Consider the following 20257-nt stretch of genomic DNA (forward strand, 5'->3'; position numbering starts at 1 on the left):
TGTATTCTTATATGTAGGTTTCATAGTTGATTGTTATTAGACTTATAGGCTGCGTATGTTGAGTCCTTTTTTTTAATCAGCTTAAACGTTGATATAGAATATATGATATGGGCGTTCTTCAAAAAGAATATATGATATGGGTGAATATCCTTGGACCTTCCCTGTACTTGGTAAGTAGTTGGTCCATAGGAATTCAGAATGCATTGATTAAACATAACCTGCTTAGTTCTGGGAATTGGCGAATTGCTACGCATTTAGCAAAGAGTGGCCCAAGTATCTATGGGCCATCACGGTTCCAAGTTCTGATTATCACAAAGGTTTTTCAGTAAGCACTACCATGAATGTCTGTTTACTGTTTAGAGATCCATAATCCTATCTATTGTTTTCCTTCGTTTGCTTTGCTCTTGCATCTGCTTCTGAAAAATAGGTTTTGTTTTATGCTTGAAGACTCCTGAAGCAGACTAGATCTGGTTGTATAGAACACTGATACTAGTATTCCTATGGTTCCAGCATTGATTGTACTTGATTGGAGGTGTGTGTCTGTGTTTTTTTTTTTTTTTTGGTCAGTACTTGATAACGTGTTCGTTAAATTAAAACTCAGTTGCATGATTCATGGTATGAATGAGAATACCTTCTCAATTAGAAATTGAAAATTATATTCTTCTTATGCCATCTGTGGACATGTCAGTCATACGTGGAATCATTGCATTACTCGTATTTAGATGTGGAGTTTCATATTGAGCAAGAGGTGAAACCGTGAAACATTACCGGTACTTTGGTTAGAGTTTAGACAGTAGTTTGGCTTTACTGTTTTGTCTGAAGCATTCTAGGAATTTCTTCTGATTTCAAGTTGGCCTGTTTGTCCAATGCTAATTACCCATTCATGTACTATGATGAACGCCCTTCTAAATTGATATTCCAATATTGGAAGGTCATCAACTATGAAGGCTCATTTTGCAGAAAATGCTGTCTGAATTTGATTTGTTCATACGATTACTTCACAATGAGTGCAATTTTTACCATTGCTGAGGTTTATTCATTGGCAGAATGACCAGAGAGACCCACCACATTAACATTAGCAAGTAAAAAGTGGAGAAAGTGCTTGTGTTCTTTTCCTTTTCCTTACCTGCGTTGCTATTGTTTTACCTGTTCATTGAATTCACGTATGACTGGAATCTCTTCTTTATCTGCATTTGTTGCTTTGAAGTATTTCTTTTGATCCTATTCATTGGTAGTGGTAGCCACTTCATTCCTGTCGTAAAAGTCTGTTGTTTGATGTCATCTCTGAAAGCGAGTTGTGATTTTTTTACGTGTACTTTTGTTATTGTATGAGCTTAATATCTTCTTCATCTTTTGCTTTAAGTGCTTGGTTCATTACCCGTTTTTTTTTTGGTGGCCACATCAGCCTTGAAATTTCAGGATTTCGTATCACCATTGAAAATGAAATTTATTTTTGTTGTTACATTATGTTTAACACTAAATGAGTCATCCAAAGTAAAAGCGACCCAAGTAGGAGGTTTTGGCAAGACAATAAGAATATTATGTGTTGGGACTTATGTGGAAGCAGGTATGTCTGCTGCTTGCGTTTATGAAAGGTAGTTTTCACTTCTCTATATTGGTTGTTTGTTTGCTTTTAACAGGGAAAACCATTAGGTCAGAAACATTTATCGGAGAACTGATTTCAAAATCAGAAAACCTTAATGTTTCCGTGTCCTAAATATGACATCTAACAGATGATAGATGGATTATAAATTGGAGTGCTCCGCATCAGAATTTAGTTTGAAGGGTATAGATTGAGGCGTTCATGGTGAATGAAAATAGGTTATGGCACTCCAACTTCAGGTTATGTTTTTACTTGTTAGCAAGATGTTATTGTGGTACAATTTGTTCAAAGTTCAAGCCCATTGTTGAATGTTGATAGTCTAGCAGAACATGCTTTTCAAAGGTATAAAATATGAATTTATTGCCCATTTTCGTAACGAATGGTGTCATACTATGATGTAATTGATGAACAATATTTGAGCAAAATGGCAAAATTACTAGTAAGTGCGGTATGTTTCATGAGCTTTGAGTTGGTAGCTGACCACAATCAGTTAGACTCTAGAAATATCATTAAATTATGTTGGACAACATATATAGGCACCACTTGTTATGGAGAAGCAATCATGTAATAGTATATTTAATATACATGGCGATTTTCTAGAATTTACGTGTTGGCTTTTCTGAATTTTGGAATGGTTCTAAACCATGTTCCAAAATAATCTAGAATGGGACGACACGTTAATGTTCAAGTATATGTCACCTGGGTAAACTTAGGTCACCAGTTTCAATTGTTGCTCTTTTATTGTTTGGATCATTGAAAAAAATTTCATGTACATCAAACTCAATGAAGTTTAAGTTCAGAGGAATTAAGAAATCATTTATTTTCATTATGAAGCCTTAATTACAGATTTACAGGAGCAAATACAGGTATTTATAATAAATATAATAAACCAAGAAGCTTCTAGGAGAGAGTTTGTTATAACTTATAAGCATAACAAACTCATAACTAACATGCCACATTAGCATACGACAAAATATGATCTCAACAGTAAGGGTTATCAAATTTTAATTACAATTAAAATAAGTTTTTATGAATTTTAATAAGTCTAGATAAATAAAATATATGTTATTTGAAACAAATTTGATGACACTTCATTTGAATGAATTTATTTGTTCTTGTATTTTGTATATATTACAGTCAAAGTTCCTTGTAAGTAGACATAAACATAATTAAAAAGGTGCAGCGAATCGATGATCCATCAAAAATCTAACCATTTGTAAATACAACCATTAAGGAATTCATATTAAAAAATTTAGAGAGATTCTATCTTGAGTTATTTTAGCTGACAGAGTTGTAGAAAATGTGGAGCCCGTTTGTGATGGAATATTTTGTGGTCCGATGGCAGGATTCAGCGGGGTTTAGGGAAGGTCAACAATAATGTTGCTCCTCTTTATGTACTCCGTATTTATTTAATTAATTGTGATAAAGATGAAGGGTTTTACGGAACCGAAAAGTCTTTAAAGATCACCTAACATTGTCACTAATGGCCTAATGGGAAAGTTGTTCCTCTATATTGGATTGTTTTCGTTTCAACATATACAATGTATGACCATATTATAAACTTGTCACATGAAGTACAAGCATTAAATATACGGAGTAATCTGTAAAATATATTTTATGATCAGTGTTAGTTTGAGGATTTTTTTATAACTAACATGTGACGATTGATGTTATTATCGTACATGTTATAAACTTATAGTCATATTTAGACAAGAAATACAATATACATTAACAAGAAAAAAAAAAAGAATAATAACGGAATATTCGTTAATAAAATTTCCTACAAGGTATATATACGAAGTAAGCTGTAAACCCCTCCTTAGATATAAAAAGAGTAGCCTAAAATATCGTTATTCTGCATTAGACAATACTCCTATAAAATATAGTCGTGAAATATTATTAATCTCCCAAAATCTTCATCTTTCTCCATCTTCACATTTCCAATGGCTCTGAAAGCAATTCATGTCGCAAACTTACCAAATTTCGATCACACCAATTATATCTCAGAAAATGCCACCATTTTTTCTCCCACTTCTTTTCCTTCCGGTATTTTTCTTAATTTTTTGATTGATTCTTTAATTAAAATCTTTTCACAAAAATATATGAATGCTTATGATTATAATTAATTTATTGTTGCAGTTCATACAGAATGTTTGGTGGAAGAGGAAAAAGAAGGAAAGAAGAAGAAATCATATAAAGTTGGGAAATTTGTGGTAATGGGACACAGAGGAAGTGGTATGAATATTCTGCAATCTTCAGATCCTAAAATGAAAACTTTTAAGGAGAATTCTATTCGCTCTTTTAATCATGCTGCTCAATTTAATCTCGACTTCATTGAGTTTGATGTTCAGGTAATTTTTTCTATTTTTCCCAACTTTTTTTAAATTTAATTTCATGTTCTTGGTGTATTTTTCTTTGCTTATGATACGTCAATACTCAATAGTCAATAATATGTTACAACTTACAATTATTAATTTGAAAATGTATGACATAATTACGCGTTATTGGTGTTACCAATGTTTGATTACTCCCTCCGTTCTATAATACTTGAGACGTTTGGGGTGAACACGTAATTTAAGAAAACTATAAATTTAAGCTGATCCATTTAAATTACGAGAATTTGTTTATTATATAAAGGAATCTCTTTTGTATTTTTATATTGTAAGAAAATAAAAAGTAAGAGAGGTGGGGATAGTGAGTAGAGAAAAAATATAGGATTTAATTGGATTGTAGACTTTGTGGTTATAGGAAAATATTTTTTTTATTAGTGGTTTCATTTCATATTTAGTAACGTGTCAAGTATTTTAGGACAGACAAAAATGATAATTGCATAAGTATTATAGGACAGATGGAGTATATGCTTATGGACTATGGAGTATTATAATCGTTGTTTGTGTGGGTGGGAAATGGGATTACGAGAAAGTGGTGAATTTGACGAATGGCAAAACTTGGGGAAAGAGTCACAGGATGTTCGCCGCGATTTCTAGTTGTTTACCCAGATGCATGGAAATCTTACACGTGTCTCTTGGTTTTAATTTTATTTTTTTCCTGTCTGTTTAAAATTATAATGGGCTGGACTATTGTATGGGCTTATCCAAAGAGATTACATGAGTGTCTTCTTGGATCATGGATGGGCCTTATGATTTTTCATTTTCCTTAATGATCCAAAGATTTAAATATCTTACTAGTGAGACCAAACTTGCACTTTTGCAATAAAATACATACCTAGTCCAATATAGCATATAGAGAAGGAAATCGAGTTGCAGATTGACGTTTTTCAGTCTTATAAAAAAAGAGTGACAGAGATTACATACCCCTATACACATTGACATACAAAGTCTTGTTAGGGAACCACATAAATATACTACGTATATCGATTTCGTTGTTGTTTGTTTGTTCTTTCTTTCCTACTTTGTACCTTTGTTATAAACTTGTAGCGGACATTTAGGGATAGAGACTGCAGAATTTTGTAATTGTGACAGTACTACGAAGTACAGTAAAGATTGTTGTAATTGGTGCACTTTTAATCACAAGACTGTTTCACTAAGATAGTTACTTCATTTCATGAATTAAACTAGCCATTTTGATTTTTGCGTAAGAAATAGTTTAAAATCTCCGATTAAGAATGTCGTTTTAGCTACAAATAAGGTACTGATTTGGTTTAATTCTGTGTGGTTTGCAAATTTCTTTCTTTTCTTATTAGTATTGGGTGCATGAGAGATGATCCTCATTAGGATCTGTAAACCAAAAACCTATGTTTGTAGGTCACCAGAGATGACTGCCCTGTCATTTTTCATGACATACATATCCTTACCCAAGACGAGGTTAGTACGATTCTATTTTTCCAGCCGCTTGTTTTATCTTCGCATATGAATATATGATGTGTTCTAACCACTTGAACTAATGATTGCTGATCTCTCAATCGATGTCGAATGACCTTAGGGAGTCATTATAGAGAAAAGAGTGACAGAGATTACCTTAGAAGAATATCTGAGTTATGGACCTCAAAAAGAGCCAGGAAAGGTATACCTCTTTGCAAAGGAAAACTTGAATAATTTTACCAAGCAGGTGCATTTTTGGAAACATAAGCATTTTGTTATGTAAATTGTCTATTTCAGGTTGGAAAGCCTATGCTTCGAAAAGCAAAAGATGGGAGTATATTTGAGTGGAAAGTTGAGAATGATGCTCCTTTATGCACATTGCAAGAGGCTTTTGAAAATGTTGATAATTCCTTGGGTTTTAATATTGAGTTGAAACTCGATGATAGCAAAATTTATGATGAAGTGGAGCTCAAACGCATCCTTCAATCAGTTTTAAAGGTATTTAAAAGCGTAATTTGATGAAAATTCATATAACTCAGCTTTATTTTCATGCATAGGCTCGTTGTTGTTTTGATTGTTCTGATTTGCTTGAGTTGTGATACTGCAGATTGTCGATAATCATGCTGATCAAAGGAGGCCCATACTTTTTTCAAGCTTTCAACCTGATGTTGTGCAGTTGATGAGAAAACTGCAGGATAATCACCCTGTAATCTCACTATATTCCTATTCTTTATGCTCTCTAAAATTCTAAAAATCCTGCATTTTATATAATTTTTTTGACGAGATTATGTATGATTGATTCAGGTTTTCTTTCTTACCAATGGAGGATGTGAAATATACACTGATCCTAGAAGGAATTCTCTAGAGGAAGCCATCAAGCTTTGTCTTGAAGCTGGCTTACAAGGGATCGTCTCTCAAGTAAGGGCGATTTTTAGACACCCTGCAATGGTTGCTAGGATCAAAGAATCCAAGCTCTCCCTTATTTCTTATGGCCAATTAAAGTAAGCCTAAATTTGATATGTTTTCAGTATTTTGCATCGGTTAATTTGTAATCTGAATCATACTAATTGGAATTAATTCTTTGTTTTTACATGATCAGTAACGTGCCAGAGGCAGTATACATGCAGCATCTAATGGGTGTTGAAGGTGTGATCGTCGACTGTGTTCAAGAGATAAAAGAAGCAGTATCAGATTTTAGCGAGACATCTGCTGAGGAGACTGATGAAGAGAATTCCTTAATTAACGGTAAAGATATGGAAGAAAAGAGAGAGAGGTCACCTGTAAAGTTCTCAGATCGTGAGCTCTCTTTTCTTCTGAAGCTCATACCGGAATTGGTACAAACTTGAATGCTCGTAATACATTTAATTTTCTGTTGTAATTTATGTTCAAATGTACTTCATACCATGGTTGGTTGGTTTATATTGTGTAACCTTCTCAGAAGAATTTAAGTCTCCCAATCAGTCATCTTAGATTTATATACGAAGTGTGGAGTATATATCATGATTGATTTAGGGTATGATATGATTTTATTCGCGTCTTTGGACACTGTATGTTTGTATCTTATTAGCCTTGACTGATTTGGGGTAAGGCTTTGCATAGTTAAAGTCTTGGTTGTTGTTGTGTACCCATTGTAGTAAGTATGTCAATCATTGTACTAACTACTGTATTAAGGAGCATAAACTTAAGTTGCAATTAGAAATTGATAAGAAAATCGCTAATTATGCTCAACTTCTAGTGGTACATGATCACTTCCATTCTTTGAAATAAAAAAAGAATAAAAATGATGATAATCACTTTGGTTACTTGAACTTTGCCTAACTTTACTTTAGAGCCATGTCCCCATGTATATTTAATAATTCAAATGGATTATGAATTCGCCGCCGCTGGAGATAGAGATTGAGGTGGGAATAGGATCAATATTCGTCTTACCCGCCCCGTTGACATCCTTAATAAAAGATGATCCTAAATAAAAGATGAAAAGGTCAAAGCATGTAGAAATTTTAGAGATAATGAGCACTTTTGCTAGCCCATAGTAAAAAAAATATAAAACCAACTGCTTTTAAATTAGTCTTAATCGCGAGGAAGTGGGGAGGAAATTATTATATTTGATTCCTAACTGTCTTGCTGAAATTGCAAAGTAATGCAATTTCATATTGTAATTCCCAGGCTACGAAATCACTTGTGTCAAAGTAAATTTTATACATTCTAAAGCTTTTGCAAAAGGCTTTCTAATGATGCTGAATGATATACTGCTGTTTCCTGGCTTCATTAGGGAAATCTTGCCTTTGATATTCTTCCTTTTGAACATCCACTTCTTTAGTATCACTGCTGATGTTACCCTGTTAGCTGATAAATGTGACAGTAAAGGCGACCCTAGTAAGGTAATTGATGATAGAGGATATGCTGAAAATGTCAATAAGTTATTGTCTGATCTGTCCTCGAAAGCCTCAGATGTCAAGTTTTATAATTCTACGGTTGGAGATACGCCTAACAAAGTTCATGGCCTGTTTCAATGCCGGGAGGACCTGAGCCTACAAGTATGCCGTGAATGCATTGATGTTGCTGCTAAGTATGTAAATGAAAAGTGTCCTCTTTATGAATCTGCTATTTTGTGGTATATGGAATGCTCTGTATGGCTTTGCAACAGTTCCATATCTTTAGAGGACGTAACAAAACATACTTTGTTTTGGGGATCATCAGTGGAGGTTGCGAATCCAAGTCAGGTTAATGCAGTATTGACAAAAACATTTGATTCCATGATCAAGGATGCTGCTAATGATTCATCTCCCGCTCATATTGCTATGAAGGAAGCAACCTTTCCATCATCGTCTGCTAGACTTTACTGTCTTACACAGTGTGCGCGTATTCTAGATGGATCTGAGTGTGCTTTCTGCCTCAAAAAAGCTCTTAATACCTCTGCAAATCAATTCAATAGATCAGCTCAAGAAATCTTTCTTCCAGGCTGTCGGTTGATGTATAACACAAGTTTATTTTATAATGTGAGCTACCTGTCGTCACCTTCCCCAAGCTCAACCTCACCATCTTCAATAAAAATCAAGTCCAGAGGTTAACTATACACTCTTTACATTTTGAATTTGATTTGAAACTAGCTTAGTATCCTAAAATTATCTTATGAATTGTTATAATATTTGGTTTCAGGGAGGCCATTGGTAGCCTTTTATATTGGTGGAATAGCAGCAAGCGCTGCAATCGGAGCAATACTATTTCTCTCTGCTACTTGGTTTTGTTTGCGAAGGAGGAAGATGAAAATGAGATTTCAGGACATGCTTAAAGAAACATCCAATAGTAGAACATTTTATGGTAACATTTCAGTCAATTAAAACTTTATTTTTGTTCTGGTAGGTTAGTTTAAGCAAGAAATTTTACTCATACACTTGTTACTTTAAATTTGTAGGTTATCTTCCCCAATTTTTATTTCCTATGTAGTTGTTATTGTTGTTACTAATTATTTGGCAACGGTATTTCTTGCTTGTTGTAAGCTATTGTTGTCTACAGCGGTTCCTAAAGGCTGATACTTTGGACCTTATAAGTAGTTTTTCACAAGTATTACACAGGTAGTGCTTTACTTCAGAAGTCAATTTTTTTATAATTGTGTTTGCAGATGATATGGAAGACATTAGGAACATAGAATCGTTACGATATGAGTTCAGCACGATAAAAACTGCAACTGACAACTTCTCCAAGGATAGCAAACTTGGAATGGGTGGATTTGGTGAAGTCTATAAGGTAACCATGAACTGTAACAATCTTATCAGTCTCAGTGATCCAAGCCAAATAGATGTGAACACTACTACAAACTTGTTAATTCAAAACTTTAGAACACAATTGTTAGCATATTTACAGTTTCATAAAAGGGCTAAAAACAGAAAGTTCACTAAAACAAAATTGTTACATATTTACAGTTTCATAAAAGAGCTAAAAACTAAAAATTCACAACAATAATGATGAGCCCAAATGTTTTGTAAATGGCCTCGGAACACTCAGCAAACAGTAGGACTTCTATTGTTGTAATGGTTGATTAGGTAGTATATTGTAAGATAATTCTTAATGGATGTTGTTCACTTGTATCTCTATCAGGGAAGGCTCGAAAATGGGAAAGAAATAGCTGTGAAGAGACTCTCAGAATCTTCTGAACAGGGAACCTTAGAGTTCAAGAATGAAGTTCTTTTAGTTGCTAAGCTTCAACATCGAAACCTGGTTAAATTACTGGGATTCTGCTTATCAGAAAAGGAAAAGATACTGATCTATGAGTTCTTACCTAATTTGAGTCTTGATCGCTTCTTATATGGTACATCATAAGCATTTTACTTGTTATCCCATTTAAGTAGCTCTAAATATTATGAATGTTATCATCCCTTTATTACTGCATCTATTTGACAAATTAGTCTCACACAGACCCACTGAAGCGCGCATCATTGGATTGGAATACAAGGTTTAAAATTATCATCGGAATAGCAAGGGGGCTATTATATCTTCATGAAGACTCGCGACTGAAAATAATACACCGTGATCTAAAATCCAGTAACGTACTACTTGACAAGGCAATGGATGCAAAAATTTCCGACTTTGGCCTTGCTAAGCTTTTCAAAGTGGATCAAACCCAAGGGGACACCAAGAGAATTATAGGAACATAGTAAGTAGTAGCACCAATTAAGTACTTTTGTGTAGCACTATTATATCCTCTTGAACCATGTCTATACATACATTTTATTAATGTGTTAATTATGCTGATGCAGTGGATATATGGCTCCTGAGTATGCAATAGCAGGTCAATTTTCTGTAAAATCTGATGTTTATAGTTTTGGGGTCATAGTCTTGGAGGTGGTCACTGGCCAGAGGAATAATATATTCGGTCGACAACAACATGAAGAGGGATTACTACACCGAGTAAGTTTCATACATATAAAATCATTTAACATCTTTCTATTAGGAATTAAGATACTAGCAGTGGTTGTTTAGTACAAAACAGAAAAAGTTGCTTGCATGCTTAGTACCCCACGACTAGTTTCTATATCTCTTAAGAGATGATAGTACTACTAGGGAGTTGCAAATAAAATTATGGGAAACGTAACTTTTTATATCCAAACACCAAGTAATTATATAAAATTTTGGAACTTAAGTCATAAACGTGCCAAAATCATTACACAGGCGTGGAGGCTTTGGAACGACGAGGCTGTGCTAGAGCTGGTAGACCCTTCATTAGAAAACAACTTTTCCGTTGAAGAAGTGAATATGTGCATCCACATAGGTCTACTCTGTGTACAAGAAGATGCAACCAAAAGGCCTCGAATGACCTCGGTTGTTGCTGCATTGAACGGGCAGTCTGTTATTCTACCTTTACCCAACACTCCCCACTTCCTCACAGCTAATGTTGACACTGATGAACCACTCTTTGATAATCATATTATTAATGAATATACAGGAACCAGGAATATCACAGAATTCTGTCCCAGATAATGTAACAAAATGCAGTATTTGTCAATTCTTATCACCTTGCAAATATTATATCTATTAATGTGGAGCTAGCAAGACACAAATTGTTGAGGACGACACCTTGTTTCCTATGATTAATAAATAGTGATCTTTTCTTCATTTACTCCTATTATATATATTTTCTTGACCTCTTTTACTTGGAACAAGATTGCCAATGAAATGTCTACGAATTTTTAATTTTGTTTTCAAATAATTTGACGTTTGATTTTTTTAATTAACAATTTGAATTTGTTTAAAGGGTTCAATGTTCTCATTTAATTTGAATAAACCAGTTAAGCGTGTCAGTTTCGGGTTGAAGTATCCCACCCAAATTAAAGAGATAAGGTCTAGCAAATTACAAACAAATTGCAATATAGTAGACTTGTTCACCTAATTCCTTACTAAAGCAAGTTGGTAATATATATATATATATATATATATATATATATATATATATATATATATATATATATATATATATATATATATATATATATAGAGGAAGGCTCATGTAAGAACCCTCCTCTATATAAGAACCCAATCTTATATAAGAACCAATCTCAGCCCTTTATTAGTTTTGATCTAACCACCTAAAATGATTCTTTAGTAATGGCATTTCTGTAATTCTTCTTTTATGTTCTAAATTTTTTTGCCTACTCCTATGTTCTAAATTTAGTCTATTTATGTTCTAATTTTTTTTTTCCTATGTTCTAAATTTAGTCTACTTATGTTCTAAAGTTTTGTTTCCTATGTTCTAAATTTTTTCTACCTATGTTCTAAAGTTTTTTTTTCCTATGTTCTAAATATTCTTTTACCTTTTGCCTATGTTCTAAATTCAGTCTACTTATGTTCTAAAGTTTTTTTTTTCCTATGTTCTAAATTTTTACTACCTATGTTTAAAAGTTTTTTTTTTCCTATGTTCTAAATATTCTTTTACCTATGTTCTAATTTTTTTTTTCCTATGTTCTAAATTTAGTCTACTTATATTCTAAAGTTTTTTTTCCTATATTCTAAATTTAGTCTACTTATTTTCTGCTCATATAACTTAGTGCTAATTTAATTTGTTTTATTGGATTTTTTTTTTTAAAAAAAAAACATTTGAAGTTTTTTTAGTTATTTATAAAGATAACCTATGTAGGAATTGAACCTACATCCTCTATGCATTTGCATAGTGCTCTTCCAATTGAGCTAATAGGTTTTATCATATGTTCTAAATATTATTTGCATATGTTCTATAATTTATTGCTTAAGCTCTAAATTTTTCAATCTAAGCTCTAAATATATATATGTTCTAAACTATTTTCCTATGTTCTACATTTTATTGTTTATGTTTTAAAGTTTTTTGTCCATGTTCTACATATATATCTTATATTCAAATTTTTTTGTCTATGTTCTAAATTTATTTCCTATGTTCTAAATTTTTTCCGTATGCTCTAAATTTTTTCCGTATGCTCTAAATTTTATCCTATGTTCAAAATCTTTTCTACCTATTTTCTAATTTTTTTTTTCTGTACGTTCTAAATTTTTTCTATCTATGTTCTAAATTTTTTCACCTTATGTTCTAAATTTTTTCACACTATGTTCTAAATTTTTAGTATATGTTCTAAACTTATTTTCTATGCCCTTATTTTTTTTTCCCAATATTCTAAATTTCCAATTTTTTTTCCTATGATCTAATTTTTTTCCCAATGTTCTAAATTTTTACTATGTTGTAAATCATTTTCTCATGTCCCAAATTTTTCCTATGTTCTAAAGTTGTTCGTATATTCTACACCTATGTTCTAAAGTTTTTTCTACTTATGTTCTAAAGTTTTTTCTACCTATGTTCTAAAGTTTTTTTTTTCCTATGTTCTAAATTTTTTCTACCTATGTTCTAAAGTTTTTTTTTTCCCTATGTTCTAAATATTCTTTTACTTATGTTCTAAATTCTTTTGCCTATATTCTAAATTTAGTCTACTTATGTTCTAAAGTTTTTTTTTCTTTCCTATGTTCTAAAGTTTTTTCTACCTATGTTCTAAAGTTTTTTTTTTCCTATGTTCTAAATATTCTTTTACCTATGTTCTAAATTCTTTTGCCTATATTCTAAATTTAGTCTACTTATGTTCTAAAGTTGTTTTTCTTTTCTATGTTCTAAATTTTTACTAGCTATGTTCTAAAGTTTTATTAGTAACAATGTCAATAATTTGTGCAAAATTTGGGATAGTAGAATGTAACGAGTAAGTAACGGCACTCAATGTAGGAATTAGGTGTATTTGAATCAAAGGTTAGCTGTGAATTAACCTTTCCCTAATATGAGACAATGCTCCAATCGTGTCATTACCGTTACATAATCTAGGTTTAGTTAAGCATAATTAAACATGCCGCTCCTGAATGAGCATAATCCCTGCAACACACAACTGAAAGTTTAATTGACAGTTCATTGTGTTTACTGACCCAAGACGGGAAGTCATCACCTTAACCATTGGAATTCCAATAAGAGGCTCAGACTTTCGAATGCACCAGCTTATTGTCCTACCAAAACAAGACAGTTGAATGCGAAGAATATCGACAACACAAAAATGAAGGCTAAAGCAGTCCCATAATATAGAATGAACTATACTCTTTATTATTGCCAGAAATGGGGAACAAAAGAAAAGGCCAAAGATAAAATAACAAATAGAAACCAAAACACCAACGCCTAGAAACTGCCAAAAAAAACCCGAACAAATACCTACGCCTTTTTATATGTTCTAAATTATTTTCCTATTATCTTTTTCATCCATTACTTTAAATTTTTCCGTCTATGCTTTGAATTTTTTTTATATTATGAAAATTTTCACCCAATATTCTAAATTTTTTCTATCTATAATCTTAAAATTTCTCAATTCTATATTTTTTCACCCTATGTTCTAAACTTTTTTCCCTATGTTCTAAATTTTTTCACCCTGTATTCTAAACTTTTTTCCCTATGTTTTAAATTTTTTCACCCTATGTTCTAAATTTTTTTCCCTATATTCTAATTTTTTTCACCCTATGTTCTAAACTTTTTTTCCTATGTTCTAAATTTTTCACCCTATGTTCTAAACTTTTTTTCCTTTATACTAAATTTTTTCACCCAATGTTCTAAACTTTTTCTTGTGTTGTAAACTTTTTTCGCCTTATGTTCTAAACTTTTTCCCTATGTACTAAATTTTAGAACATAAGGGAAAACTTTAGAACATAAGGCGAAAAAATTTAGAACATAAGGGGAAAAGTTTAGAACATAAGGGAAAACTTTAGAACATAGGGAAAAAGTTTAGAAAATAAGGGAAAACTTTAGAACATGAGGGAAAAATAATACATAAACTTTAATTACCTTTTTCTTCCATAAGTAATTTTTTTATCTGGTATAATAGTAATTTCTTCATCTGATTTTTCTTCATTTTAGCCTTGCATTTTGCTGTAATTTTAAGAAATAAAAAATATTAGTAACATTCCAACATTAGTAATATATTTTAAACATAAGAATAGTTTAGAAAATGCTGAATATAGTTTAGAACATGCTGAAAATAGTTTAGAACATGATATCATAATTATATCACTAACAATTAAGAACACAACAAGAGGTATCACTAGCAAGAGGTAGATTTAATTTTTGTTCTCTTGTTGCACTAAATCTAGGTATACATTATCCAAATAGTACTTCATTAGTACTATTTGAATGGAAGCTTCATTAGTACTTCGTAATAAATGAATATACCTTTGCAATGGACATCATTTATCAAGGGCATCACAAAAACAAGTTGTTCAGGAATGTCACTAAGGATGAAAGTCTAACTGATCCGCACAAGAAGTACTACAAAAGTTGTCTTTGTAGACATTATATAGTTTTAACTATTTGAAAGATTCATTCAAGTCCAATGCATTTAAAGGTCTTTCAAGATTCAAGCAATTTCTAAACCAATAATCACCAACTTCCTCAAATTATTCCCAATTAAGGAAAGAGACTTTCTAAACCAATAATCACCAACTTCCTCAAATTATTCCCAATTAAGGGAAGAGACCTCATATAAAAATAAAAAAGGAAACGAGACTTGTTCCAATATGAATACAAAACCACCTTGAATAGAAAAGAGCTAGCATTTTTGCAAGATTCAAGCATTTATTCTGACAGTTGGGAATCAGATCTCAGTCAAGATCAGTAACTATTGGCACCAAAGCAACTTTAGCTATACACTGATATCAGATCACAAACCTCATTAGTGGAAAGTACATCAGTTCAGACTTCAGAGTAAGAGAATGAAGCTACAAGTCTCAAGCTGGCTAGATACTTGTCAGCATTTTGCAAATAGCATCTTTTCATAAACATATATAAAAGAATGGTGTATCATAAACAAGAGTTTCGAACATGCTGAGAAAGAGTTCCGAACATGCTGAGAAATAATTTGGAACATGCTAAGCTTATTTACAAATCAGAGAAGTATAATACATTTTGCACTAATAGTCTGATATACAATAATCAAGAGCAGCGGTGAAATAATTCGAACATAAATCGAACTAATTAATATGCAAAAAATCGAACAAAATAATTCGAACATAAATAAAAAATAAAAATCGAACAAAATAATTCACGTAAAACCACCATTTCACTATCAACCAGTAAAGCAGCATTTCATTTCATGATCATCACAAATCACACTACCGCTAATGGGAAATGCAACAGTTGATTATAAGACATATAATACTTGACAAGAAGACAAATAATAAACATAAAACCATTAACATTCATTAATAGACATTAAACTAATTGCACAAATACGAAAAAACCGCAATTGATAAATCAAACTGATGAAATCGAAAATAAAAGAAAATTGAAAACTGATATCGGGGAAAAAAAAAAAAAGTCAAATTGATGAATCGCGAAAATCGAACAAAATCAACAATGAAAAATGATAAATCATAAAATTCGAACAAAATCAGGAAAATTCGAACAAAATGTATATAAATAGTAAAATCGAACATAAATCAAACATCAAACGAACAAAATCGAGTATAGAAATCGCAAAAATCGAACAAAATCAGTAATGAAAATCATGCGAAATTCATAAAATTAGAACAAAATCGAAGAAAATGTACCTGATTTGAGCAATTTAGGTTGTTTTAGCAGCAATTTGGGCTAGATTTTGGGATTTGTGGAGAGAGAAAGTAAAGAGGGTTGAAAGTTTGAGGAGAGAGAAAATATTGGACGGTTGGGGAGGGTTTAGGGGTAGGTTTTTTGTTTTAATCTTGACCGCTCATCCTAATCTAATCCTACGGATGTGATTGGTTCTTATATAACTAAGATTCTTATATAACTATGGGTTCTTACCGGATCCCTCCCCTATATATATATATATATATATATAATTAACTAATTAAGGCCATTGATTCGTCCAAAGTACATATTTGGGGACGTTTTAATGTGGATCATCACTGTATCTGAGAAGGAGTCAGAACACTTTTGAAGGTATGTTGAGCACACGGTCAATGAGAAATCTTCGAGTCGTGACTGCTACTAAACTTTGTTTACAGACTAATTCTGCTGGAACACTTGAAGAATGAATGAAAAAAAATTAGAAACAACCAGTCATACCCTTCTACATCATATTGTATACAGAGTAGACCAAAAATTGATCAATCATTTATTTGCGTTTGTTAATTTTGTCGAACTTTAGACTTACTGGGGTAGATTATAAGATCTCCATACAGGCTAAATTAACATAAATTTTATGGAAGTTTAGAGAAGTTACATTTATCATGACTCTGAAAGACATCCAGCTGCACCCCAGATTCAATATTTGGAAGTCTTGCCTTTGTTGACATTGTTGTTCATTCAATTGAATAGTATAAGTGCTGCTGTTCAACGGGTCATTGAAACATGTCACGGAGAATTTGGAAATGTAACTCTTGATAGAGAATACGCGGGAAATGTCCATCTACTATTGTCTAATCTTTCCTCAAAAGCCTCAGATGTCAAGTTTTACAAATCCACAGTTGGTGAAACACCTAACAAAGTATATGGGACGTTTCAATGCCGGGAGGATTTAAGCCTACAAGTTTGCAGCGAATGTGTTGATGAAGCAGTTAATTGGATGTATGTAAAGTGTCCCCTTTATAAACAAGCTGTGGTGTGGTATATGCAATGTAGTTTGCGGTTTGAAAACAGTCCCATCTCTTTCTTGAATGACACAGAACTATACTCTTATTTTACGTACTTATCAAAGCCCTCAAACCATAGTGAGTTTGCTGCAGTATTAGCGACTACAATCAATGATGTGATCAAGGATGCAATTAACGGTACATCTCATTTCGCTATCAGAAATGCACCCTTGCCCTCTTTATCTGAGAGGTTGTACTGTCTTGCACAGTGCACTTCTGACCTAAACGGATCTCAGTGTGCCTTTTGTCTAAAACAAGCTGTGAATACTACAACTGTAGTTAATCCTTTCGGTAATGTAACAGCTTTATATATGTTTATGCCGAGCTGTCAGTTGATGTATGACATAGTTCCTTTCTATGATGTGAGTTATTTGTCGTCGCCTTGGCCAAGGTCAACCACACCAAAAGGTCTTACAAATATTGATCCCGATTATTTTCTCATACTGTGTTGGTAATTAGAAACAAGTAGCTTATTGTTTCTTTTAACATGTTCGCTCAGAATCTTTTTACTCCCCCAATGGCCCCAAGTAGGCAAGTATTAGGAGAATAGAAATTATCCAATGCAACAGTTGTATAGGAAATCTTCCACTCTTTGTACTTGACTCTATTGTTTGATACAATATGTCTGAACAAGCATCTTACTGGAAATGATGGTGGCACAAAATAGCTGTAATCAGATTTGCAGTCAAACATAGTGTTAACTGTAAGAAAAAATAATTAATGGGTGTATTTTCTTCATAAATCATACAGTGAGCACTCGAAAATGGGCAAGAGATAGCTGTAAAGAGGCTCTCAGAATACTCTGAACAGGAAACCTTAGAATTCAAGAATGAAGTTCTTTTAGTTGCAAAGCTTCAACATCGAAACTTAGTTAAATTACTGGGGTTCTGCATATCAGAAAAGGAAAAAATAATTGTCTACGAGTTCCTGCGAAATTTAAGTCTTGATCGATTCTTATATGGTACATGCATCATATCCATTCTTGTTTAGAGTATCCATTTTTAACAGCTATATAGTTTATGCATGTTAAATTTCCCTCAATACTGCGTTTAACAAATCAATCACAGACCCATTGAAGTGTGCATCATTGGACTGGGAAACAAGGCTTAAAATCATCACCGGAATAGCAAGGGGACTATTATATCTTCATGAAGACTCGCGATTGAAGATAATACATCGGGATCTAAAATCCAGCAACGTACTACTTGATGAGGCAATGAATGCAAAAATTGCTGACTTTGGCCTTGCTAAGCTTTTTACAGTGGATCAAACCCAAGGGGACACCAAGAGAATTGTAGGAACATAGTAAGTATTAGTCAATTACTCGCAACTACTTATGTCTAGCAGTTTATAGGGATTGGGCACTCTTCTTGTACCACGTCTATAATCTCTATATAAACATTTTAATAATGTCATAGTTATCATGATGCAGTGGATATATGGCTCCAGAGTATGCATTGGCAGGTCAATTTTCTGTAAAATCTGATGTTTATAGTTTCGGGGTCATAATCTTGGAGGTGGTCACTGGCCAGAGGAACAATTTCTTTCATCGGTCACAACATGAAGAAGGATTACTACACCGAGTAAGTTCCTAATCAAATATAAACCACTTAACTTCTTCCCTTTAGGAATTAAGATACTAGGAGTTCTTTGGTTTTTAAAACACTGCTATACTTTTACAAAACAAAAGATGTTGCTTGTATGCTTATTGCTTAGCTTAGTTCCTCAGGTAAGTGGAACATTTATATAGGAAAATACGTTTTATAGTCAGCTAAATAATTTGATAGTACTAAAGAGTATTAGGGAAATTGCAAAGTTACGGGAAATGTAATTAACTAATTACTATATACATCCAAGCAAATAGTGCTCATTATAGTTTTATAACATAAGTCATAAACATACCAAAATCATTACACAGGCATGGAGGCTTTGGAACGAGAAGGCTGCACTAGTGCTAGTAGACCCTTCACTAAAGAACGAATTTTCCATTGAAGAAGTGAAAATCTGCATCCACATAGGTTTACTCTGCATCCAAGAAGATGCAACTAAAAGGCCTAGAATGACCTCGGTTGTTGCTGCATTGAACGGACAGTCTGTTACTCTACCTTTGCCTAGCACTCCGCACTTCCTCGTAGCTAATGTTGACACTGATGAAGACCAGCAAATCCTTCATGATCATATTGTTCATGTATATACAGGATCCAAGAATATCACAGAACTCTGTCCTAGATAATGCCACAAAATGCAGTATTTATCAATCCTGTGGAACTTGCAAAACACAAATTGTTAAAGACAGTACCTTGTTTCGTATGAATAATGACAAATGAGCTTTTCTTTTATATAGTTGTCTTTTCCTCTTTGAACTAACCACATTTTCGATTTTCATGCATTGAACTCTATACAAGAAGAGTGAACAATTGGCTTATAATCATGTAGAACCTGTTGTAAAAAATGATCACTTTCAACTTCTCCCAAAAGTCATTCATGATTAAACCTTCCTTCAGCAGAAGTAGTACATACATCACTAGCTACTTGGATAATTAGAAGTATTGACTAAGTAATTAGTTGGAGGAATGATAGTGTTGACTAATTAAAAGTAGTTTCCAATTTTTCTTGGCAGTAGTAGACTAGTACTAGTACATCCATTTATTATGCCTATCTTGTCTACCAAATTTTACTAAAACAGAATTGCCAATGAAATGTCCACCAATTCTTCTTTTTGTTCTTCAAACAATTTGATGTTTGATTATTTCATTGAAGATTTGAATTTGTTTATTCGAATAAACAAGTAAACGTGTTGGTTTCGGGTTGAATATAGGGTAATTCTCTGTTTCTCATTGTGAGAAACAAGTTTTGTTTCTCATGGGGTGTGTGTCAAGATCTGGGGCTCCCACCCATGACACATACGCGGTCCCCACCAGTGAAAAACATCACATTATTTTCCAAAATGTCATTATGAGAAACAAAAGTGTTTCTCATAACGAGGAATTGGGGCTCCCTTTTGAATATATATCCTATCTAATAAACCTAAATATTTAACATAGGTATAGACCTGATTATGGGTGGAAAAGAGTCAGACCTTGGCAAAACAAAGTTCAACCAAGCCACAACACAAAATGTAACTATAAAGCCTCGGATGGAACGGATAATTTGTTACTAGCTCTGCCCAACTCCCTACCCTTCT

At 32.8% G+C, this 20257-nt stretch overlaps 3 protein-coding genes across 4 annotated transcripts; all 3 read left to right on the plus strand.

Moving 5' to 3' along the window:
- Positions 1–1263: 1263 nt before the first annotated feature.
- On the plus strand, positions 1264–7082 carry LOC110711542 (glycerophosphodiester phosphodiesterase GDPD1, chloroplastic-like). 2 transcript variants are annotated; one of them, XM_021889963.1, is made up of 8 exons: positions 1264–1842; positions 3743–3954; positions 5368–5427; positions 5546–5626; positions 5722–5922; positions 6032–6130; positions 6229–6425; positions 6524–7082. In XM_021889963.1, exons 1-8 carry the CDS (start codon positions 1812–1814, stop codon positions 6768–6770), a joined length of 1128 nt encoding a protein of 375 aa, XP_021745655.1. In that variant the 5' UTR covers positions 1264–1811; the 3' UTR covers positions 6771–7082. The 2 variants fall into 2 exon arrangements, with proteins under 2 accessions (XP_021745655.1, XP_021745649.1); XM_021889957.1 differs by lacking the exon at positions 1264–1842 and adding an exon at positions 2706–3649.
- Positions 7083–7467: 385 nt separating this feature from the next.
- Positions 7468–11037, plus strand: LOC110711524 (putative receptor-like protein kinase At4g00960). Its single transcript, XM_021889935.1, has 7 exons — positions 7468–8490; positions 8584–8745; positions 9047–9171; positions 9523–9733; positions 9841–10078; positions 10182–10332; positions 10594–11037. The coding sequence occupies exons 1-7, from the start codon at positions 7656–7658 to the stop codon at positions 10900–10902; spliced, it is 2031 nt and encodes a 676-aa protein (XP_021745627.1). The 5' UTR covers positions 7468–7655; the 3' UTR covers positions 10903–11037.
- A 5297-nt stretch (positions 11038–16334) lies between these two features.
- Positions 16335–19306, plus strand: LOC110713991 (putative receptor-like protein kinase At4g00960). Its single transcript, XM_021892449.1, has 6 exons — positions 16335–16363; positions 16760–17481; positions 17828–18034; positions 18141–18378; positions 18506–18656; positions 18992–19306. The coding sequence occupies exons 1-6, from the start codon at positions 16335–16337 to the stop codon at positions 19304–19306; spliced, it is 1662 nt and encodes a 553-aa protein (XP_021748141.1).
- Positions 19307–20257: the final 951 nt, after the last annotated feature.

The sequence above is a fragment of the Chenopodium quinoa genome, unplaced genomic scaffold (genome assembly GCF_001683475.1).
Source record: "Chenopodium quinoa cultivar QQ74 unplaced genomic scaffold, ASM168347v1, whole genome shotgun sequence".
Lineage (NCBI taxonomy): Eukaryota > Viridiplantae > Streptophyta > Magnoliopsida > Caryophyllales > Amaranthaceae > Chenopodium > Chenopodium quinoa.

What these genes read in the sequence shown, in the direction of transcription:
- LOC110711542 (XM_021889957.1), top strand. Translation starts at nt 3,547, where the DNA reads ATGGCTCTGAAAGCAATTCATGTCGCAAACTTACCAAATTTCGATCAC. An exon ending in TCCCACTTCTTTTCCTTCCG is followed by an intron (nt 3,650 to 3,742) that starts GTATTTTTCTTA and finishes TTATTGTTGCAG; the next exon opens with TTCATACAGAATGTTTGGTG. An exon ending in AACTGCAGGATAATCACCCT is followed by an intron (nt 6,131 to 6,228) that starts GTAATCTCACTA and finishes TGATTGATTCAG; the next exon opens with GTTTTCTTTCTTACCAATGG.
- LOC110711524 (XM_021889935.1), top strand. Translation starts at nt 7,656, where the DNA reads ATGATGCTGAATGATATACTGCTGTTTCCTGGCTTCATTAGGGAAATC. An exon ending in AATAAAAATCAAGTCCAGAG is followed by an intron (nt 8,491 to 8,583) that starts GTTAACTATACA and finishes ATTTGGTTTCAG; the next exon opens with GGAGGCCATTGGTAGCCTTT. An exon ending in CAATAGTAGAACATTTTATG is followed by an intron (nt 8,746 to 9,046) that starts GTAACATTTCAG and finishes TTGTGTTTGCAG; the next exon opens with ATGATATGGAAGACATTAGG.
- LOC110713991 (XM_021892449.1), top strand. Translation starts at nt 16,335, where the DNA reads ATGTGGATCATCACTGTATCTGAGAAGGA. An exon ending in ATCACTGTATCTGAGAAGGA is followed by an intron (nt 16,364 to 16,759) that starts GTCAGAACACTT and finishes TCAATTGAATAG; the next exon opens with TATAAGTGCTGCTGTTCAAC. An exon ending in TCTTGATCGATTCTTATATG is followed by an intron (nt 18,035 to 18,140) that starts GTACATGCATCA and finishes AATCAATCACAG; the next exon opens with ACCCATTGAAGTGTGCATCA.